This window comes from Nannobrachium achirus, assembly GCF_963921795.1.
Source record: "Nannobrachium achirus genome assembly, chromosome: 11".
NCBI classification, from domain to species: Eukaryota; Metazoa; Chordata; class Actinopteri; order Myctophiformes; family Myctophidae; genus Nannobrachium; species Nannobrachium achirus.
In genome coordinates, this window is record NC_137820.1 from 23,493,407 (window position 1) to 23,512,635 (window position 19,229).

At 40.4% G+C, this 19,229-nt stretch overlaps 1 protein-coding gene across 1 annotated transcript; it reads right to left on the reverse strand.

Moving 5' to 3' along the window:
• Positions 1 to 1,321: 1,321 nt before the first annotated feature.
• On the reverse strand, positions 1,322 to 16,201 carry LOC308294595 (ubiquitin-conjugating enzyme E2 H-like). Its single transcript, XM_080737332.1, has 7 exons — positions 15,935 to 16,201; positions 11,566 to 11,642; positions 11,050 to 11,124; positions 10,900 to 10,939; positions 10,541 to 10,593; positions 6,590 to 6,718; positions 1,322 to 4,518 (listed from the first exon to the last, which is right to left on the reverse strand). The coding sequence occupies exons 1-7, from the start codon at positions 15,985 to 15,987 to the stop codon at positions 4,394 to 4,396; spliced, it is 552 nt and encodes a 183-aa protein (XP_080593458.1). The 5' UTR covers positions 15,988 to 16,201; the 3' UTR covers positions 1,322 to 4,393.
• Between the last annotated feature and the right edge of the window lie 3,028 nt (positions 16,202 to 19,229).

Genomic DNA, 19,229 nt, shown 5'->3' on the forward strand with positions numbered 1-19,229 from the left:
GGAGATACACTGCCGGGACCAAACATTGGTGGCTGCAGGGGAAACCTGGCACCAACAAAGGCAAATCGCGCTCTTTCGAACGACCATCAGTTCGACCGGAGGGTTAGCGACTCACTCCACTGAGGTTAGGGTGAGGGTTAGAGTCGGGTGTCGAAAAGATGACATGTATAACAGCGACACGCTCCCGTCTGTGAAGTAGTGGTGAACCAGGGGTTAGCCGGTAAGACAAGGCAAGGCTTGGATGTCGGTGGTCGTGGATCCCTTCTGTGCTATCTGGGAACCTACCGTCAAAGAAAAGGGGAAAACAGCGCCCTCTCTGTTTTGCACTTACTTCATCTGTTCTTGAGAGTTTACCTTCTATGAACCTGTGATGTCATGCTGTACTTTTATTTCTGTTTTATCTATTAGTTTGGTCATTAAGGTCCACAGATGGCCATTCACTGTCCCATCGACTTCACTATACAGGAAAAGAAAAATATAAAGAAAACATCTGCTTTAAGTCGCATGGGAGGGCTCAAAATAGGGGTTCTTCATGATTCTGAATCCATTGAAAGAATTTGTTTTGCATGAAAAACATTTCTTGGGCTACATTTCGGCCCCACAAAACTGTGAAAAGTGATGAGTCATCACTTTTTTTTCCCACTTTTGTTCAGTTTTTTTTGTCTCATCACTTTTCAGTTTTGTGGGGCCAAAATGTGAATATACAAATGACCATAACTTTTTTTCACTATGTTTTCGGCAGAGCAGACCTCTCATTCTGTGGACCTTAATGACCAAACTAATAGATAAAACAGAAATAAAAAGTACGGCATGACATCACAGGTCATCTCACATTTTGGGTGACTGGGTCCTGGCTATTCTGTGTAGTATAGAGCCAACACGATTATTACCAAACGTGCAATTGATATTTAATGACCACACAACAAAAACGTGCATAGATTAACTTAGGTAAAAAAAAGAAGAAAGAAAAAAACACTTAACCTCATTCAGTCTTATAATCATAGCTGTACAATAAGGACTATGTATGTATACACTGTCCAGTAACAGTTCATATCGGTTGCTTCATTGGATCTGGACATATAGCTCCTCTAACAGTCATCCATCTATTTTACATCTGCTGAAGAAACTGTTGTTGCACCATGCTGTACGACTGCCATCTGGTGGGCGAAAGATAGAAGACAAGGTTCTCAATACAGATTCAGTTGGCAAGAACCATTTTAGATTGATTGGATAGGCCTACTGCATCTACCATTGTTCCATTACAGACACTAAAAGTATGAAAACGACTCACAAACAGTTTAGCAATAAGTTAGTATGCAGATATAGTTCATATTTTTATTTATTTATTCAAGGTACAAGGGAAGCACATTTATTTTTTGCCTTTAAAATTGGAGATGTTGACTTATATCCTTGACATAAGGGTTAAACAAAAAAAACAAAAACAAATTATAATTCAAATATATCTCTCATTAAAATAAAGATAGGTATCCAAATGATGGCATCCAACTGCACCTTGGTTATTCTCAAATGTTCTCATTAAATGGATATATCTCAAAACAAGGTTACTCCTAGGGACATGTAGTACTCAGAACTACAGCAAGATTTCTTTCATGAACTAGAAACTAATGCATGCCAATGTATTGTCAATGACAATACATTTGCATCTTTTTTTTGCCAACAGCATGCCAATTTCAATTTTCAAATGCAGGTGGTAAATTAATACAAGTGGAAAACTTTTTTTTTTTTTATAGTTTTCATGAGCTAAACATCTCTTTGGGTATAGTCATATGAAACTTTTTTTCCCAGTTCGTCAGCAACTAATCAATGTATTAATTCATTTTGGATTAAGATACATTTTCTCCAGGTGAGAAGAAATACACTAATTTAATGGTTAGGTAACACATTTCTTTCTTAAAGAAATAAGCAATCATAGAAACTCAGCCATCTTGGGATGAGTACACGCTACAAACATGTAATAAGCTTCATGCCAGTACTATGACATTTGTTATAATAGTAAATCATCACTACTATGGTAATGTGTCCCCCTTTTTCAACCTTCTGGTGAAACCTTGTGTTAACAGGCACATACTGCCTATGTACTGTGGACAAGATTTTAAAGAGGGATTACCTGCATTGAGACCAACATTATACAAATGATTTGAATTTAAACTAATCTGAGGGAGGGCTTCTTGGAGGTGCATCAATATGAGTAACATTGCTCTATTCTTCTCCCTTACAAAGCATCAAGCCCCAAATATCTTGTTAACTAACTCTAAATCAAATATGTATGAGATTCATTCACTTTTTAGGTATGGGATGCAGATCTGCCAGAATTTGGTCCCACCATTTAGGTTATTTTGTTTAAAAAAAATGAACGTCGCTCAATGAAATAACAGAAGGTATCATTCTATAATGTTGAATGGCAAAAATCAAGAGCACTTCTGTATGACAATACAAGTAGGTACAGTATAGATCAAAAGCAGGGACAGGAAAGCACTCCCAGTGGGAGGAGATCACCTGCACACTGACAATAATTCCTGATTTATACCTTGTTGCGCGCGGGTGTTGCACTCAGAAAATAGCCAAAATACAAGCTTGTAGATTGGGTAGATGTGACACCAACGCGCAACCGAGTATACCCCAGGCTTGACAATAAAGGTGGACACATTTGCATAAGAAAGATTAGGGTGTAACATCTCTTTGGAGTGGAGAATCTGATTGAACAAAAAGCAGCAAATCGTCCAAAAGCAAAATAAAGGTGTATAATTCTCCTTATCTTTACAGGACAATTAGTTTCCAAACTAGCGTGTTATATAAGTATTAAAACCATACATTATGATAAGATTTACCACCGGCAAAAACTAACTATCCCTACGCAAGTCAAACACCTAGTATAGTTTAACACAAGCAATAGGCAAAGTTAAGAAGTTCAACAATTCAACAGGGACCTGGATAATCCCCCACCCCCACCCGCTTAGGCTCGATTTATACTTCGGACGATTGAGTCACGGGGAGAAAATAGCCACCCTACAAGCTCGCAACGCGTCACGGGTGAGCTTGTAGATCTGCCATTTTCCTGCGTAACCCCGTCGTACAGCAAAGTATAAATTGGGCATTATTCCCCACAGCACAAACACCAAGCCCAGCCCCACACAACACCGCCTCAACTCACAGGTGGCCCACATACTGTAGGTGTCCTTCCCGTTTCTAACAGCATTACTGTAGCTCCACAAAGCCCTACACAACTTTACTTCGGTGTCATGCCACAATATACAAAAAGATACTTGGAGAATGACAAATACTTTCCTAGAACGGAGAGGAGGAGACAGAGAAATTATCGGGAGCCTCCTCTTCTGACATCTGCTGGGCATTAGTGGTCAATGCGTAATGGGTTACGGCTAAGCCACAGATCTGTCTTATTACTTAAAACACACTCACTCACACTCCCATGCACTCACGCACCCAAGAACACACACATGCAAAAAAAAAAAGAAAAAAAAAAGAAAAGAAAACAGATACACTTGTGGCATTACGTAGTGTGATTTCTCGGGGTTGATGTGCTGGTGCATCTCCGTGGGGTGACAACTACGGTGGGTCAGGAGATTTGCATACTGGCCCTTGGGCCTCACAGAGGGCAGTTAGACAGGTCACATGCAGCCATACTAGCCTGGTACAGTTGACCGCCCTGCGATCTGCAACCTCGGAAGTGATGGTTGTAATGGCAACTTCCCAAGGATTCACAAGGTAAAGGCAATGGTATTCAAATGAAAGTGGAGGGTCAGAAATGGTAATGCATACTCTTGTGACTGCCCAGAAAAAGGTGGATTGTCATCCTGCAGTAAATCTGATGGCAAAGGGAGAAACAAGCGTGCCTGATGAACCAATAAAATATAGAATAAAACAAAATACTCGTCGCAATAAAAAGGTGGTGAGGTGTGGCTGTGGGACAATGGCTGGGATATTGAGTGTAAACAGTCTGCCTCCATTTTGTTGTGGTAATAGCAATCTATCTAGTCTCATCTTCCCAGCCTTGTTCTCCCAGGGAGGCGTCTCCCTGTCTTGTTCAAGTTTGGACTGGCTGGGGAGCAAAGGTCAAACAAAGAGCCAAAGCCTTGGCAGGGACAGCAGCCACACAATGGATCATGAAAATGAATAATGCTCCTCCTTTCTGCTGTGGGTAGGGTCTCAGGGTTGAGAGCCGAAGGGGGAGAAAACGGATAGCGATGAGTTCCTAGAGGAGAGTGACATACTGCAATATAATCCTGCAGCTCCACGTATAGCGATAAAAATCGTTTTAGTCGTAAAAAATAGTCTTGTTTAAATATGAATATAATAGCAAGTTTCTGTTCTTTAGGAAATGATAGTCTGTGTGGTAGAGGTCTGCTCCTCTTCACTACAACTCCATATCCTGAGCCTCATCCTCCGAGAAGTCTGACATGGAGCTCTCAGATGAGGAGTCACCGGCTCCCTCCTCTTGCTCCTTTAGGGCCTCCTCTGTGGCATACTTCTGGATGTACTCTGTGACAAGGGGAAAAAGGGAGAAAGATGCATCGCTTTGTCAACGTGAAGTCCACTGTAACTGGTTCCTATTCACTCACACTAGGGCATTCACCAAATATTCGAATATTCGAATAGCAAAGTCACTATTCGACGTTGTTCACCGAAGTCGAATATTCGCTTTTTTATTTTATTGTTTTCCCTTTAAAAAATATATAGTTTATAAAGCTTGGCTAGATAGGAAGTCATAAGAATGAGTTGTCAATACCCCTGGTGGATGAATTTGTTAATGCTCTATACCAGGGGTTCTCAAACCTTTTTAGGCCGTGACCCCCAAAATAAACATATTTGAACTGGGGACCCAGTGACAAGCACTTGGAATTGTAGGTATTACATTTATTATGACTCGGTTCCGCAGATAAATATTGTGAAAATAGCCGATCTACATGCTCGCAACGCGAGGCGTTGTGAGCATGTAGATCTGCTATTTTCACAATGTTTGCCTCTTGCTTACTTAATATTTGACAGTTTGGCCAGTCCTGTCGAATATTCGACTATTCCAACTATTCATGAATGCCCCAACTCACACATGTAAAAACATACACTTGTAGCATTACGTTGTGTGACTTCCTGGGGTTGGTGTGCAGGTGCAGCGCTCTCAATGTTTTCATAGCTATTTTCATGACAACTACTGTGGGTCAGGAGATTTGCATACTGGCACCTGGCCCTCGTTTTTCCTCTGTACTTGTACTGGGCTTAAGTCACCCGGGCCACATGTTAGGAATCAATCTATAACCTTTATTTGGGAACTTCATCTCAGATAGTCGTCTCCGCCAAGAGCTCCCCCCATCCAAATGTGTTGCATATCTTCATACCCTTCTCGGAATCACTCAAGAACAGCTGTCAATCCTAACATGGTTGTTTTACTAACGCACACATACAGTCGACATTTGGAAATAGGTTGGCGTGAATCAGCTGCTGTAAGGGGGGGTTGTGTGATAGAACTATAACCCCCACAAGGACACATGCTGGGTTCACAGGTTACTAACAGGTGTATGTAAGAGTATGTTACTAACATACTCTCAGATAAACAGAAGTATGATTCTTTCATGCTACCACAGGTAATGTGTAGACAACTGGTTGGTTAGAAAATCATCCCAAAAGTGTCACTAGCGTCATGATGGACGCATATCCTTGGATGGGAAGCTTGTGAATATTGTTGATACGGTCAGCCACTATCGTTTTATATTTTGTATCTTCTCTTTGTGATCACGTCTGCTGTGTGTAATAGCCATGTAAGACTGCATTTAGTTTTTGCTGTGAGAACATCAGCTTTGTTAAAAAAAGGTTTTACTAAGTAGAGGGCTGCAAGAGATCACATGCAGCCATACAGCCTATAATTGAAATTTGAAAACAATATTGCAAATTCACCACACTTTTTAATATAAAAAACACAACACAAGGATCCTTTAATTAAGTATAAATTAAGCTTTAAGTGGCAGTTGCTAATTGTTTAGCTGTGACTCAGCTAGTATAAAACACTTTGTTATCTTGTGAGGTCTCTATCACTCCAACATGTTCAAGCGAATAGTAAACTGAGAGCTTACTTAGAGAGATATCAGGGAATAGTCACGCTTAATTGGCAGCAACCAATGAAATAAATGTTATTACATCTTCATGTTAATCAATATTCTGTATTCTAAAACCAAAAAAAGTGATTTTAAACCATACACTGTGTGAAAGCAGAAAGGCACAAAATATGTTGAGCAACAATGGTGTACAAACGACAAATCCCTGTCTGTCACCTCACCACCAGTATCTAATGCCAAAGATGAGAAAGAGTTGTCAGCATGGTTTCAAAACATTGCTACAGTTACATCCAACTGTCACTTTAAGAAGAGAGGGGGGGGGGGGGGGGTGCACAATAGCAGAGTGGTTAGGGCGGGTACCACATAGGCTCTGATGCCTGACAGTGACTCCCAAGTTCGATTCTCAGGCCAGGTGGACCATTTGCTGCTGCATGCCACTCCCAGACTCTCTCTTGTACCATCAATAAAAAGCCCAAAAAAAAGAAAAGAAAGGAGAATCCAACCTTTGATCTTGTGCTTGTAGTCCTCTGGCCGATGCAGGTACATGGCAGCTGCATCTCCATTCAGAGGGTCGATGGGATTGGGGTAGGCTAGCAGCTGGGGGAGGAACGACTCAAAGATGTTGGTGAGGTCTGGAAGATGCGGAGGGGGAGAGAAGGAGATTTATTTAACATGGTGAATAAGAATGCCATGAAGAATGATACTCAATACATTTTTGCTATAACTTTACTTTTTTCTCCCAACATTCAGCTGCTGCATGCCATTGGTAGAGGCAACGTTAAATAACCACATGAACCATAATTTCTGTATTCTGGGGAATACATAGCAAAAACAAGCGATCTACAAGCTTATAACGTGGCGTGAGCTTGTAGATGGGATATTTTCAGCAAAGAGAAAAAAAAAGGAGGGGGCCTAAACCGGGCACCCTCTGGGAACCCAGTAAGCTAATGTTTGAAACCCATCAAAAGAAGCGTCGCTCACGCTCTTTATTGTGTGCGAGGTTTATGAGCGACTGTTCTTGCTAAACCTGGCCACAGCAGGACGTCTGGTTAATGCGTTGCAATATGTTGTCTTATGTTAAGTGTCATGTGTTGTGTTGTGACAGACAGATCATTCTTGTTCAAGGCGCATTTGTGCTCATGGTACCAGTATGCAGCGTTTGCCTGCATGTAAGCCAAGGTCACTCTGCTATATTCTAAACAGGGTGTACTGTATAAAGAGCTTAATTAGACTCATATCGAGATATGTTCTGTATAAAGAGCTTAATTGGACTCCAACTCCTAGAGCACTGTGTGTGTGTGTGTGTGTGTGTGTGTACGCACCAAGTAATGCGACACCTAGCACTACTAATAAGAAATGCTAAGCTATTTGTTATTTGTACTTCTCTGAAGTAATTTGATAAGGATACAAGCTTGAATTAGGCTATGTCTTTTAATGCAGCCCATACAAATTGGTGTGTGACAAACATATACAGGTCCCAACCCAATTTTTGGGAAACGTGTTAATGTGTTATCCAGGAGTTTTATTTTCATTTTTAACATACAGTAGGGCTGTCACTTTCCGATTCGAATCGCAAATCGAACCGAAGGTGACGTTCGATTCTGTTAAATCGAAATCACAACCCGAATCGCGATTCACTTCTGTGCATGACAATGTCAGTTATTAGAGCATAAAACCCCAAGTTTATATTGTTTATAAACTTTGTTATTCTCATTTTCACAAGTGTTTTCTTTATAAATCAAGACAATAGCCTAAATAAATAGTCATATACCTCTCAGTGAAAAAAAAAAGAAAAAGTATATCCTATATGGTATCGAAAATCGATTTGGATCGAATCGTGAGCTTAGAATCAAAAGTTGAATCGAATGGTGGATTAGGCATATCGTGACAGCCCTAACATACAGTGAGGTCAAAAGGGGAGCAATGGAGAATAAATCTGTCATGTCTCTTACTCTATCACCTGAGCAGGTATGATTTCTCTGTGACAGACTGGTACAGTATGTTCAAGTATGATACACACAAACAGGTTCCAATCAGAACTGGGTCAAGTAGGATTAACGGTTTGTGTGGTTCTCTTTTTCTTTTTATACCCTATTTTGGTGAGATCGGGGTCCACGTATTAGGGTAATCGTTAACTGCCAGATAATGTCAAATAATATAAAGGGAGAGTTATCCCGTTAGATTTGGAAACGGAACACTCAATATGAACTTGTCATTTATTTTTAGCCCATTTGACATCAATTTTATTTTTGGTGCCAACAGCAACACATAAATCATCACATGTTGCATACATTAACTGCACCAGGGGAGCTGCTCCGTGACCAACAGTATAAGACTTGTGCTGGGCAGCTTCCTCCCGGGTGTGAATGTGCATAACTGTATGACTGTAAAACAGGGCGTTGCTGAAAAAGAGCACTTGTGCTCAGCGAAATCTACCCTGCATAAGTGTAAAGGTTTTAACTGTTTAGGAAAGTTGTGGAACGGGAATGGAACGCAAGGAAGGAAACGTTGCAATATTGGTTCTGGTCTGAACAAAAATGTCCTGGGTGTTTAGCAATTTCTAAGCTAAAACAATTTGACTGGACAGAGTGTCATCAGCCCGTCATACCTGGGGACTCCGCTCCCTCGGGGGAAAGAATAACTTACTCTTGTTAGTTTGAATGGGATCTCCACGTTTTTCAAATCTGATTTTTAACAGTATAGCCATTTTTTAAATTAATTGTAATGTCTTTCAATGATTCCTTGGTTGCCAATGGTCAAAAAACGATACATTTGAAAATTAAACATCCTAATATTATTAGGATGGTCCAAGACCATGGTTGTCTGATTTAATCACATGGTAAGAGACACGATTACATTTTCTATTGAACTGATCAATTAGCTATCACATTACAAAAGCTATTAATTCATCAATGATGTTTATGGAACACGTTTTAATGAATTCCAAGGAGGCTACAGGAGACAGGAGAACACCATAACAGTTTGGAAGTGTATTATCATGCAGGGATTTATACATAGCACAGGCCAAACCCTAGCATGTCCTCGTTTCAAACCTACAGAATTGAGTTTAAAACATGGCAATGAATACGGGGCTAAAGCAGTGTGTAAATCCTACATGATAGATGATATTATAGCGCACAGCTCTTTGCCAAATAGGCATTCTATCCTCTGTAAACTACTATTCTCTACAACGTTGTGTTCTAAAACATTATTGATGACTTAATGGCTGTTGGCTTTTTATATTATGGTACGTTTAATTAATAATATCTTGTAATAGCGTCTCTACCAGGCGATTGAACACTGTGCATATGTAAACATGTTTTTGTAACACAGAGGGAGAGGGAGTAGATGCAGAGAGAGAAACAGATCTCCGATCTCAGTAGTGCTTGTGTATCTTGACACATGCAATAAAGATATAAGGATAATCTGACTCTGATTATAAACCACTTGAACCCCCGCATCTATATTCTATGTAAGGGGGATCATAACATAAGCCAACAATCTACAAGCTTAAACGTGTCGCGTTGCTAGATTTTTGGCACTCATAGACTGGCAAAAAGAGATTTGGTGTAGACTGAATAAGCAGTCAAAGTAAAGAGCAAAGTTGGGTCCCGTTTTATTCCAGAGGTTTAAAGAGGTTTTGAGGAGGCAGGATAGCAGGCTATCCGAGGTGGCGAGGTATAGCCGGCAGCTAGCGTTAGCCATTCATAATAGTCTCATTATCTTAATAATAAGTCAACTTTCCAAGGGCAAGTGAACGATTGCGTTCCAGATGTCCTTCTGATGGATTTTTCTTGGTTGTCAATGTTTTTATCGTCCAAAATAAAAAAATAAAAATCGCTCTCAATGTGGCTAAAACCGGATGTGACGTTTATGGGCGTTCCTTTCTATCTCTGTGTGTATATATTAGAGCTCCCAACAGCTGAATAAACTGCAGTTGCCCCTAGAAATGCCATCCAACAACTGAATACTCCACTTCCTACTAAAAACAGAGATAAACGGAGATGGCAGCACAAGTTGTACTTTCATGTGTTGAAAGGTTTTAATTGTATCCGTTATACTACCAGTTAGACAAAATGACCACTTAAAAATCACTACATCATGCTGCTGATAAATAATTAAAATATAAGCACATCATAATTATTGTTAAACATAAAATAAAACACCAGGAATTTAGCATTTAATGTTAGCCTAATGCTAACTCTGGTCACAGTTAAAGTCAGAGGCTTCGAAATTCACTTGGAATGTTCACATAGGTGTACAAATGTTGACTAATCACACAAAGGTGACTTGAGCAACTTGTGTGAACAAAGTTAGAAAACTGACTCCATATTATAGCCAGTTTGTTCTGTTACAGTTAAGTGATCTTACAATCAATGTCTGTCAGTCCAAATTAACTGACTAGTACAACTATTAAGGACAACTATTAAGGACTACAATGTAGCAGTTCTTACCATAAAGAGCTGTCCATGTCTGATTGATAACATCTAGACACACAGTCCCTGACCTGAGAAAAGAAAAACACTGTTAAAGCAGAGTGGGGCATTGCAGAGTCTGTCATGGCAAAAGAGGCCAGGGAGCTTCTTGCAGGGAAGAAAAAAATGAAACACTCAAGCCTTTCATCGTTTACAGTAATTTATCCTTTCCCATTTCCAAATTGTTATTATAATTATGAAACAACATTAGTTACATAGGTTGTTTTAACAAGGATTTTGTTCTTCTTAACTTGACAGGTCAAATAACAGTTAAATATAACAGATCTATGCATTACTATTTACACAAATGACTGATGAATCATGATAGACCAACTTACGCTTCATCAATGTTTGGATGGAATATTTTATTCATGAATCCTGTAAAATAAAAATGAAATAATATTTAGTCTCTTAAGTGACGGTGGACAAATTGTTAATTGATGTCTTACTGAATGTGAATAAAACAGCACGGTGCAAACAGTCCATACCTATTGATGGTGATTTGAATGGGTACTTATCTGGAAGGTCCACTCGAACCTTCCACACTCCGTGCTCATAAGGTGCTGAAACAAAAAAGACAACACTTGAATCAAGCCACCACAAGATCCATTTCCAAATGTAATCAGGCAAAACAGTGTTAGCCTACAAAGAGCTTTCGTCTTTTTTTTTTAACAAATAGGGAAAACATAGCTGCAAAGCAGCAGTGTTCAAGCCAATACTACTGTTGCGAGGTGGCAAAACATTTGACAGTTTCTGACAACAGTATTAAAAAATCATAACTGGACATACACTCATTCATTTCAGGCCATTTGTTCCAGACCATGTCCTTTTTGAGTAATTGAAAACAAATAAATCAACTGTCATTGATTTAAGGCCATATTTCACAGAAGTGATGGTGCCTCATATGGGGTGATTTAAAAAATAACTTGACACGCATGATTCAACAGTGTTACAAATGTATATCCTGTGAGATGAATGAAATAATAATAATAAATTACTCTTACTTCCTGGTGGCCCGTGAAACTTGACCACGAACTCGTTGAGTCCACTAAGGATGGTTACCTCATGCTTGCTCTCGATGCTGACCTCTGGTCAAGGAAAAGACATACCAAAAACAGTCCACATAGAAACATACTAATGTAACAAGGTGCTCACTCACACACAACATTCTTTTCAACTAAGACGTGGGATAAAGTGAAAACCAACTGGCATACAAAAAAAAAGAACATATAATCTCCATCTAGGTAAAAAAAGTTGGTCAAACCAGCTGAACTAGCTTGAACATAGGTCAAACACAGCATCAATAAGACATGGCATGGCATGAGATCAATAATGCAGTGACCACAATCTGACCTGCTCAGCCAACAGCTCAACTTACTTATCTTGCACTCAAACTATGCCAATCAGAATTGAAAAGTTCTAGTGGCATTATCAGAGGGGAAATGACTTGTTACACACCACCTATACTATTTTTTAAAGAACAGATTGATCAAAATGTATAAAATGTATTATTTAAAAGAAAATATATTGCAGGGTCTTCCAGCTTTATGGCAAAATAAGTGTATGCCTCTGAACCATAGATTATTTGGCATGGTAAGAACAGGAATTCACAAAGCTAGAGTGCGAGGTAACCAAAAACTGAAGGGTACTTTCTTCTAGCCATCTATAGGTAGCATAGCCACTTGAGGGGCTGGGGGTGGGGTGACTTCTGTGTGTAGGGAGGATGTGTCATAATCACCGGGTGTGGTGACAGGCAGAGAGACTAGACTGTGTGTTGACTGTTTGAATTGAAACACCGCTTATGTATGCGTTTGTCACAAAGAAAGAAACATCTGTGGCGGGGGAGGGGTTGTCAGTATCGTACACAAAAGCAACAGTAACTACATTTCAACATCCTGTCATACTGTTAATCTCCTGTCACTGTAGGCCTACTTTTACTTTATTTTGCTCATACTGTCCGTAGTTTTATTTGGCACCAAACCACAGAAGCTGCAGCTAGAAAACTAAAATAATACTTGACAGTATATAACATCAATTGTGCACTGTGACATTGGTCATCTCTCTTCTGACATTAAGGCAGTTGTGTTTTTAATCAGATGTGCTACTGCCTTCACTCTTCAGGGTCATTGGTTTTGAGGAGAGGCCAATAACCTAGACCTCTTATTAATCCATTCAAGCGATGGCTTAAACCCTACAGCTGATATGATCCATATTTGAGTAGTGGCTTTAGCTACAGCAAGTGACTTTGAAGCTTAAGAGAGATAAAGTAGAAGAGCAGACTGATTTCTTACAGGCGCATCTGTTTAACCTGTTCACAGATCAAGATGCCAACTGCCAAGCATTAAAAATGTTGTCACGCAAAGGTAAAATTCCACTTTATAAGCATGGAATCTATTAAATATCTGCCAGACAAAAACAGATGCAGGAGAAGAGGAGGAATAATTTTCCCATAGTTATGGCAACAGTCCAGAGCGCCAGCATGGCCTGTTGGCTTTTGCAGTCGCCTATCATCTGTAGTCAAACAAATTGGTTCAAATCTAGTCTATTTGATTCAAGCATAAATCCATTATAACTGTAGTATCACACCCGGGTAGGGAAAGTAACACTAGCCATCAGCCAGATGCTTAGTACATTTTTTAGGGGTCATCACCATGTTCCATGTTGCACACGGGGCCATAAAACCTGGGGAACATAGAACCCAGGGCCAGATACACACCCCATGTTTTGGGGTCTCGTCTCAGAAGTTACAGCCATCACATAATCAAACAATCATTTGAGTGCCTGTTCTGTTTTTATCAAGCTAATTTGGCATGTAAAATTGTGCTGTTGTAAAATGGTAGTCAGATGCTACATTTATTATACTGCACATGTAACACTAGTTGGCATTTAAATTAATTATCTCTCTCTCCCATCCACACAACAATCAGCTCTGATTCTCTGAATAATCCATTTTGAATCTTGGAAAAAAAGGAAGAAATAAAAAAATAAAAAAATAAAAAGCAGTCGTGACAGTGATTGAGTGTCATTAGTTTCAGAACAGAAGGCAGGTATTCAGCATGTTGGTTTGTTAAATGCAGGGGTCTCAAACTGGCGGCCCGGGGGCCATTTGCGGCCCGCGAGACGATATTTTTTGGCCCCCACCTTAATATGAAAGTTTAATGTTAGTGCGGCCCGCAAGTTTTATATGAATGGCACTTTAATAATACAGTACAGTTAACAGTACAGTACATGTTCCATACAAATTTACTACCAAAGAAGGGATGTACCTGAGGAAAGTTATACACAACTTGGTTACACCAGGGTCCTTGTTCATCTTATTTTGTGTTAAAAAAATAAAAAAGACATTTGAGAAGATTGGATGTTTTTAAATGTCTTTGATGGGGAGTAGTTAGTGCACATGTACTAATTTGTTTTATTAGTGCATGTGCACACGCACACGCTGCACACGCGTGCATGTGCGCTGAGGCTGCGGCCCAGCCTCAGGCAGACTCTGCCTCCAGCGGCCCCAAGGTAAATCGAGTTTGAGACCCCTGGTTAAATGCCTACCCAGTGGTGGAAAAAGTACTCAAATGTTTTACTTAAGTAAAAGTATCAATACTACAATGAAGAAATACTCTCTTAGGTTGCCCTCACACCAAAGTACCTAAGAGAGTGGAATCTGCGTTCCGCCAATGCATTTCAATGAGAGTGAAGCGGTTTCATGCCAGCAGAGGATTTCTGCAAAAAACGCTCCCTTCTCATTGAAATGCATTTCAATGAGAATGGAGCGTTTTTGCAGAAATCCTCTACGTAAGGGCGTGTGCACCCTTACGTAAAAAATAATAATAATAAAAAAAAAAGTAAAATGAGGAATTCAAAATGTACAGAGGTATTGGCATCAAAATGTCCCAAAAGTAAAAGTGCTCATTATGAAGAATGTCCCATTCCAAGTTTTCAAATGTACAAAAATCTTTAGAAAATAGCAGATAGGCTATTTTCAAATGGCCAAAATGTATATAGGGCTGAAGTGGTTAATGTATGTATGTTTTTGAATAATAATCAAAAGTATAAGTAAAGTTCTCAAATACATGTGGTGGAGTAAACGTACAATATTTGGATCTGAGATGTAGTGGAGTAGAAGTAAAAGTATTAGTAATGTACAAATACCTCAAGTGTACTTAAGTAAATGCACTTAGTTACTTTACACCACTGTCCCACTCCCAACCCCCATCCTGCATGTGCTCTGTACAGCACGTTTGTTGTTCCTCGATCAGCTGTCTCTCAAGCCCCGCCCTCTACCATTTTCCGGATAGTAACAGGCTGACCAATCAGACTAAGAAGAGCTCTACTGCAGGACAAAAACAAAACAATTCAGCTCACGCTGTCTGGACCTTTAAGGCCAACTTAACATACAATCTGTAGCATAATATTATTCATATTTAGAGCACCGATATTATACGTGTTACTTTTTGCATGCTTAGTTAGTACACATAAGTACATTGTCAAAAGGATTTTGAAGCGAAATAAAAACTGTAAAAAAGGACAAAGAAAATGGGAAAAAGTAGCGTTTTAAGTTTCAAAAATGTACTTAACGAACTGTATGTTCTTAAAACCGAGATGACACCGCGTCTCTCTCCGACACAGCAGGTCTCGTGGAAAAACACGCCAACCGTGACATTTTTAACGACATTAAAATTAGTCCGGGCCACGGCCCTTTCTTTTCCTTTCCATCAAGGCATGTTAGGCTACTTACAGTAAGTGTTTTGTCCCACCAAAGACAAGAGTACAACCAGGTCCAATTATATGTACTCTTGTATTGCATTTGATCTCTGTCGTCGATAACGTAAGCTAAGTTCACGTTAGCTTCTGCTGCTAACAATGTTTGCAGCCAACCAGTTTGTTAACGGATGACGGTATTTGACGACATATCTTTTACAATCCCTGCCTGATATGATCAAGTGCCTGTTGTTTGTTCTGTGATCACTTAACGCGGATCAGGCTGGTTTGTCGAGCTAAAATCCAGTTAGTTGGGCCAGGGAGAAAAACAAACAGCCTGATAGCCCCCCTAGCCAAGCTAGTTTAGCCTGCTGCTAATGTTGTGCCAACCACAGCATCCGAACAGGCAGAGGGTAACAAAAAAACGTGCATTTTAAACTGATACAAGTATAGACGCGACGCGGCATCGACGACAGTATGTTAATCAATACCACATCAAACGCTTAAAATGTATTTTTTTACACAATCATCGTATAATATTCATGTTACGACACGCAACAGTCGTGGCAGCAGCTTCACAGAGCTGTGTCAGCTAGGATAAAGGGATAAAAGCAGCAGACATGTTGTACGTCATCGTGAACACAGTGTTGTTGTTGTATTATAATGATAAAAGGATACAGTTTCACCACGTCCGTATCCATTCGCCTCTTGCCCGGACTTGGAGACGACATTTTTGTAACGTTATTCCCTCTGAGAAGTGAACTGAAACGTCGCGTATGATACTGTTTGTTAATCTTCTACCTCGACAACTCGACGCGGTTGGAATAATGTTAACAGTCTCCCCAGTTGATCCATAAACCAGATCCCAGGTGGAACATCGTCAGCTGCTCATCTGTCAACTGTGAAAAACGTTTGTCTGCTGTTCTGTTCAGATCCCCCTGCCTATCTAGTTCTGTCCTGTTTTCTACAACAAAACACACCAAGGTGTCGTCGATGATGTCACAAACTAGTGTCCCCGGGAGTGAGTTGGACTCATAGTAGACTTGGATAAATTCGTTTTACAATTCACAAATCCGGCGTAGAACGGATACGGAAACGACCTGCGTGCCTATACGTATGTGTAATGCACCATTTTCTATTAAAGTAGGCGGGCTCTAGACCGGATCGGAGCACTGAACAGTAAATGGAATTCTGTGATCTAAGCTCAACTCGCGCCGTTGTCACATTTACTTTTGCATCCCTTGAGTCGCGTCGCCACCTTTCTCTGTTGAAAATACGTATTTTTGTTATTGTTGAGTGACCTCGAAATTAGTCTTTTGATTATGGACTAAGCATGTAGCCTAGTAGTGTAGTCTGTGTGGACCTATGGTGTGGACTAGAAACTTCCGCTTGTTTATGACGTCACGGACCTGTCCTTAGTATTTCTATTCTAGCCTGTCCTGAAGCGTCTCTGCGAATGACATCAACCTAGACCAGCACCAGACTAGGCTTTAATTTATAATTCGTCGTACGATGGTGTCGTGCGCCAAACATAGCAGCTCTACAAGCTCTCATCGCATCACATCGCGACGCGTTGTGAGCTTGTATTTCTGCTATTTTTGGTGCGCGACACCATCGTACGAGGGGGCACATACACCAAGGATCAGGCTAAAGTAGCGAGGAGGGGCCGAAGTATAGAAGTACGCGTGCCTAAAATAGAATGCTCAAAGTCGTTATTTTCTGAAATGCTAACATTTGTGAAGCTTAACGTGACTTCCACTTGTGTAAAACATATTTTGTTCGCTGCTAGAGCATACGCACTATGCAGCAAACTGCAGTTGCTCGGAGTGAATAATATGCTATGCTGCTGGAACGTGTGGAATAAAGAGAGCCTGTTCTAGTATGTTTATAGCTATGCTTGAAATAGCCCAACCTTATTGCATTGAGTAAAGGCCGTTGTTGTTTTTCTAAGTTGTTTTCACAATTTCAGTCTACTAGAGTCAAGGGGGGAAGGAAACTAGACATCGTGTTTAGCCCATAACTCGAAAAGCATTATGAGTCCATGGTGTGGTGGGCATTTTGTATGTACCTATGTAGATAGGGTATAGCCTAGGTATTGTCCTCTTGTGTGCAAGGCATAATGGAGAGTTCTAGAAGAAAGGACATGGGGTCACCTACATTATAGGGTTCATCCTGGGGACTAGCACACTATTCACCATCACACTTTTATAACTATTTGCATTAAAGTTATCAAGAGTGCTAGAAGAAAGGACATGGGGTCACCTACATTATAGGGTTCATCTTGGGGACTAGCACACTATTCACCATCACACTTTTATAACTATTTGCATTCAAGTTATCAAATGTTCTAATAATATGTAAATAAAATAAGAGATTGCAAATATTTTACTCTTAGTGCGTCAGTGGGTTTACCTAAGTGTTGATAAAACATCACTCTGTTTAATATCATAAACAAAGTTATAAGTGTTGTCTGATGAAGACTATGCATGTAGGGCATGACATTAAGGCTTGTCCTGTTGTCCGGGACAAGTAATACATCTTTATGGACAAGTTCATAAAAATGTACTTATCAAGTGGCTCTTGGTTTCACTTTTTCTGTGGCGCTCCTATAGCAGCTTTGTGCTGTATGCAGACTATGGACTACTGTCTGCCGATACCATGGAGTGGAGTGGGGGTCGTTAGCAGTCTTTTTGTTATTAGTGAGTTTAAGCTAGATGGTTTTCAATACGGCAACGCCAGGCGGACTGCGGCTGCTATGACGTAATCGCCGTAGCGATCAAAATGGTTAAGCAAAGCCTCGGCGGCGACGGGTTCCCACCCCTTTCACTGAACGCTTTGGTTCCCATGGCGACGCGTACACGCAGCAGACGGAGTAGGCGCTACGTGGGAAGGGACCTTCTGCCGTAGTAGAGGCGGCCGCGGCGACGGCAGGTTTATCTATCGAGCGCATCCGTCTGTTACCAGCTAATCTCCGGCACCGTTGGCCCGGTTGCTACCAAACTGTGGACATACTCTCCCTAGATGCCAATTCAGAACCTCTGACCCACATTTTTCACATGGGCTTATTCTAGCGCGACCATGAGGCCGATTTTTGCAAGAAATACCGCTTAAAAATGTTCAAATCATCTTCATGGTGCTGTAATAGGCAGATTCGTGTTTTTACCTATAACTCCACCGATTAGTATAAAACTTTGTATGTACACTCCCTAGAGGCAAAGGAAAAACCTTTTCCCTGCATTTTTCACATTTCACTTTATAGTGCCAACAAGAGTCCGACTTATTTAAAGGACAACTCTGTCCCCTAAATAACATCTAGGCTCATTTTCCTACTTATATTGATCCAAAAAGACTGTCCATTGGTTCTATTAGGCAGAAATGCCTCTGTTGTACCGTTTCCCCAGCAGAACTCAGCAGCCCTCATATTATAGAGTGGAGCATATTGATTTTACTCTATTTGTTGCGGTCAAAAGTGTGTTTTGTCTTTTATCAATCTCTTAGTTGTCATTACACCCACATCCATGCCATCGTTGTCCCACATGAGCCGCCACATTCTGCTAAACAGATGTTATGTGTTTTGCCAAGTCCCGGAAAAGACTTGCAGTGATTGGCTAGTGCTGTCACTTTGATTGACAGCTGTGCTAAATGCTCACCCCAAAACATGATGGCGGCTTGTGTGGGACAATGTTCATATCCATGAAAAATAAATCACTTTTGACCACAACAAATAGAGTAAAAGATTAGGCTCCACTCTAAGCTATGAGGGCTGCTGGGTTATGCTGGGGAAACTAGTGGACAACAGGAGAATATTTGCCTAATGGACCCCATGGAAAGTAATTTGGGATAAATATAAGTAGGAAAATGAGCCTAGATGTTATTTAGGGCAGAGTTGTCCGTTAAAACACATTTTTGGATATTACTACTTCAGATTTGATCCCCAAATCACTCAAATCAGTACACAACACTGACCTCATCA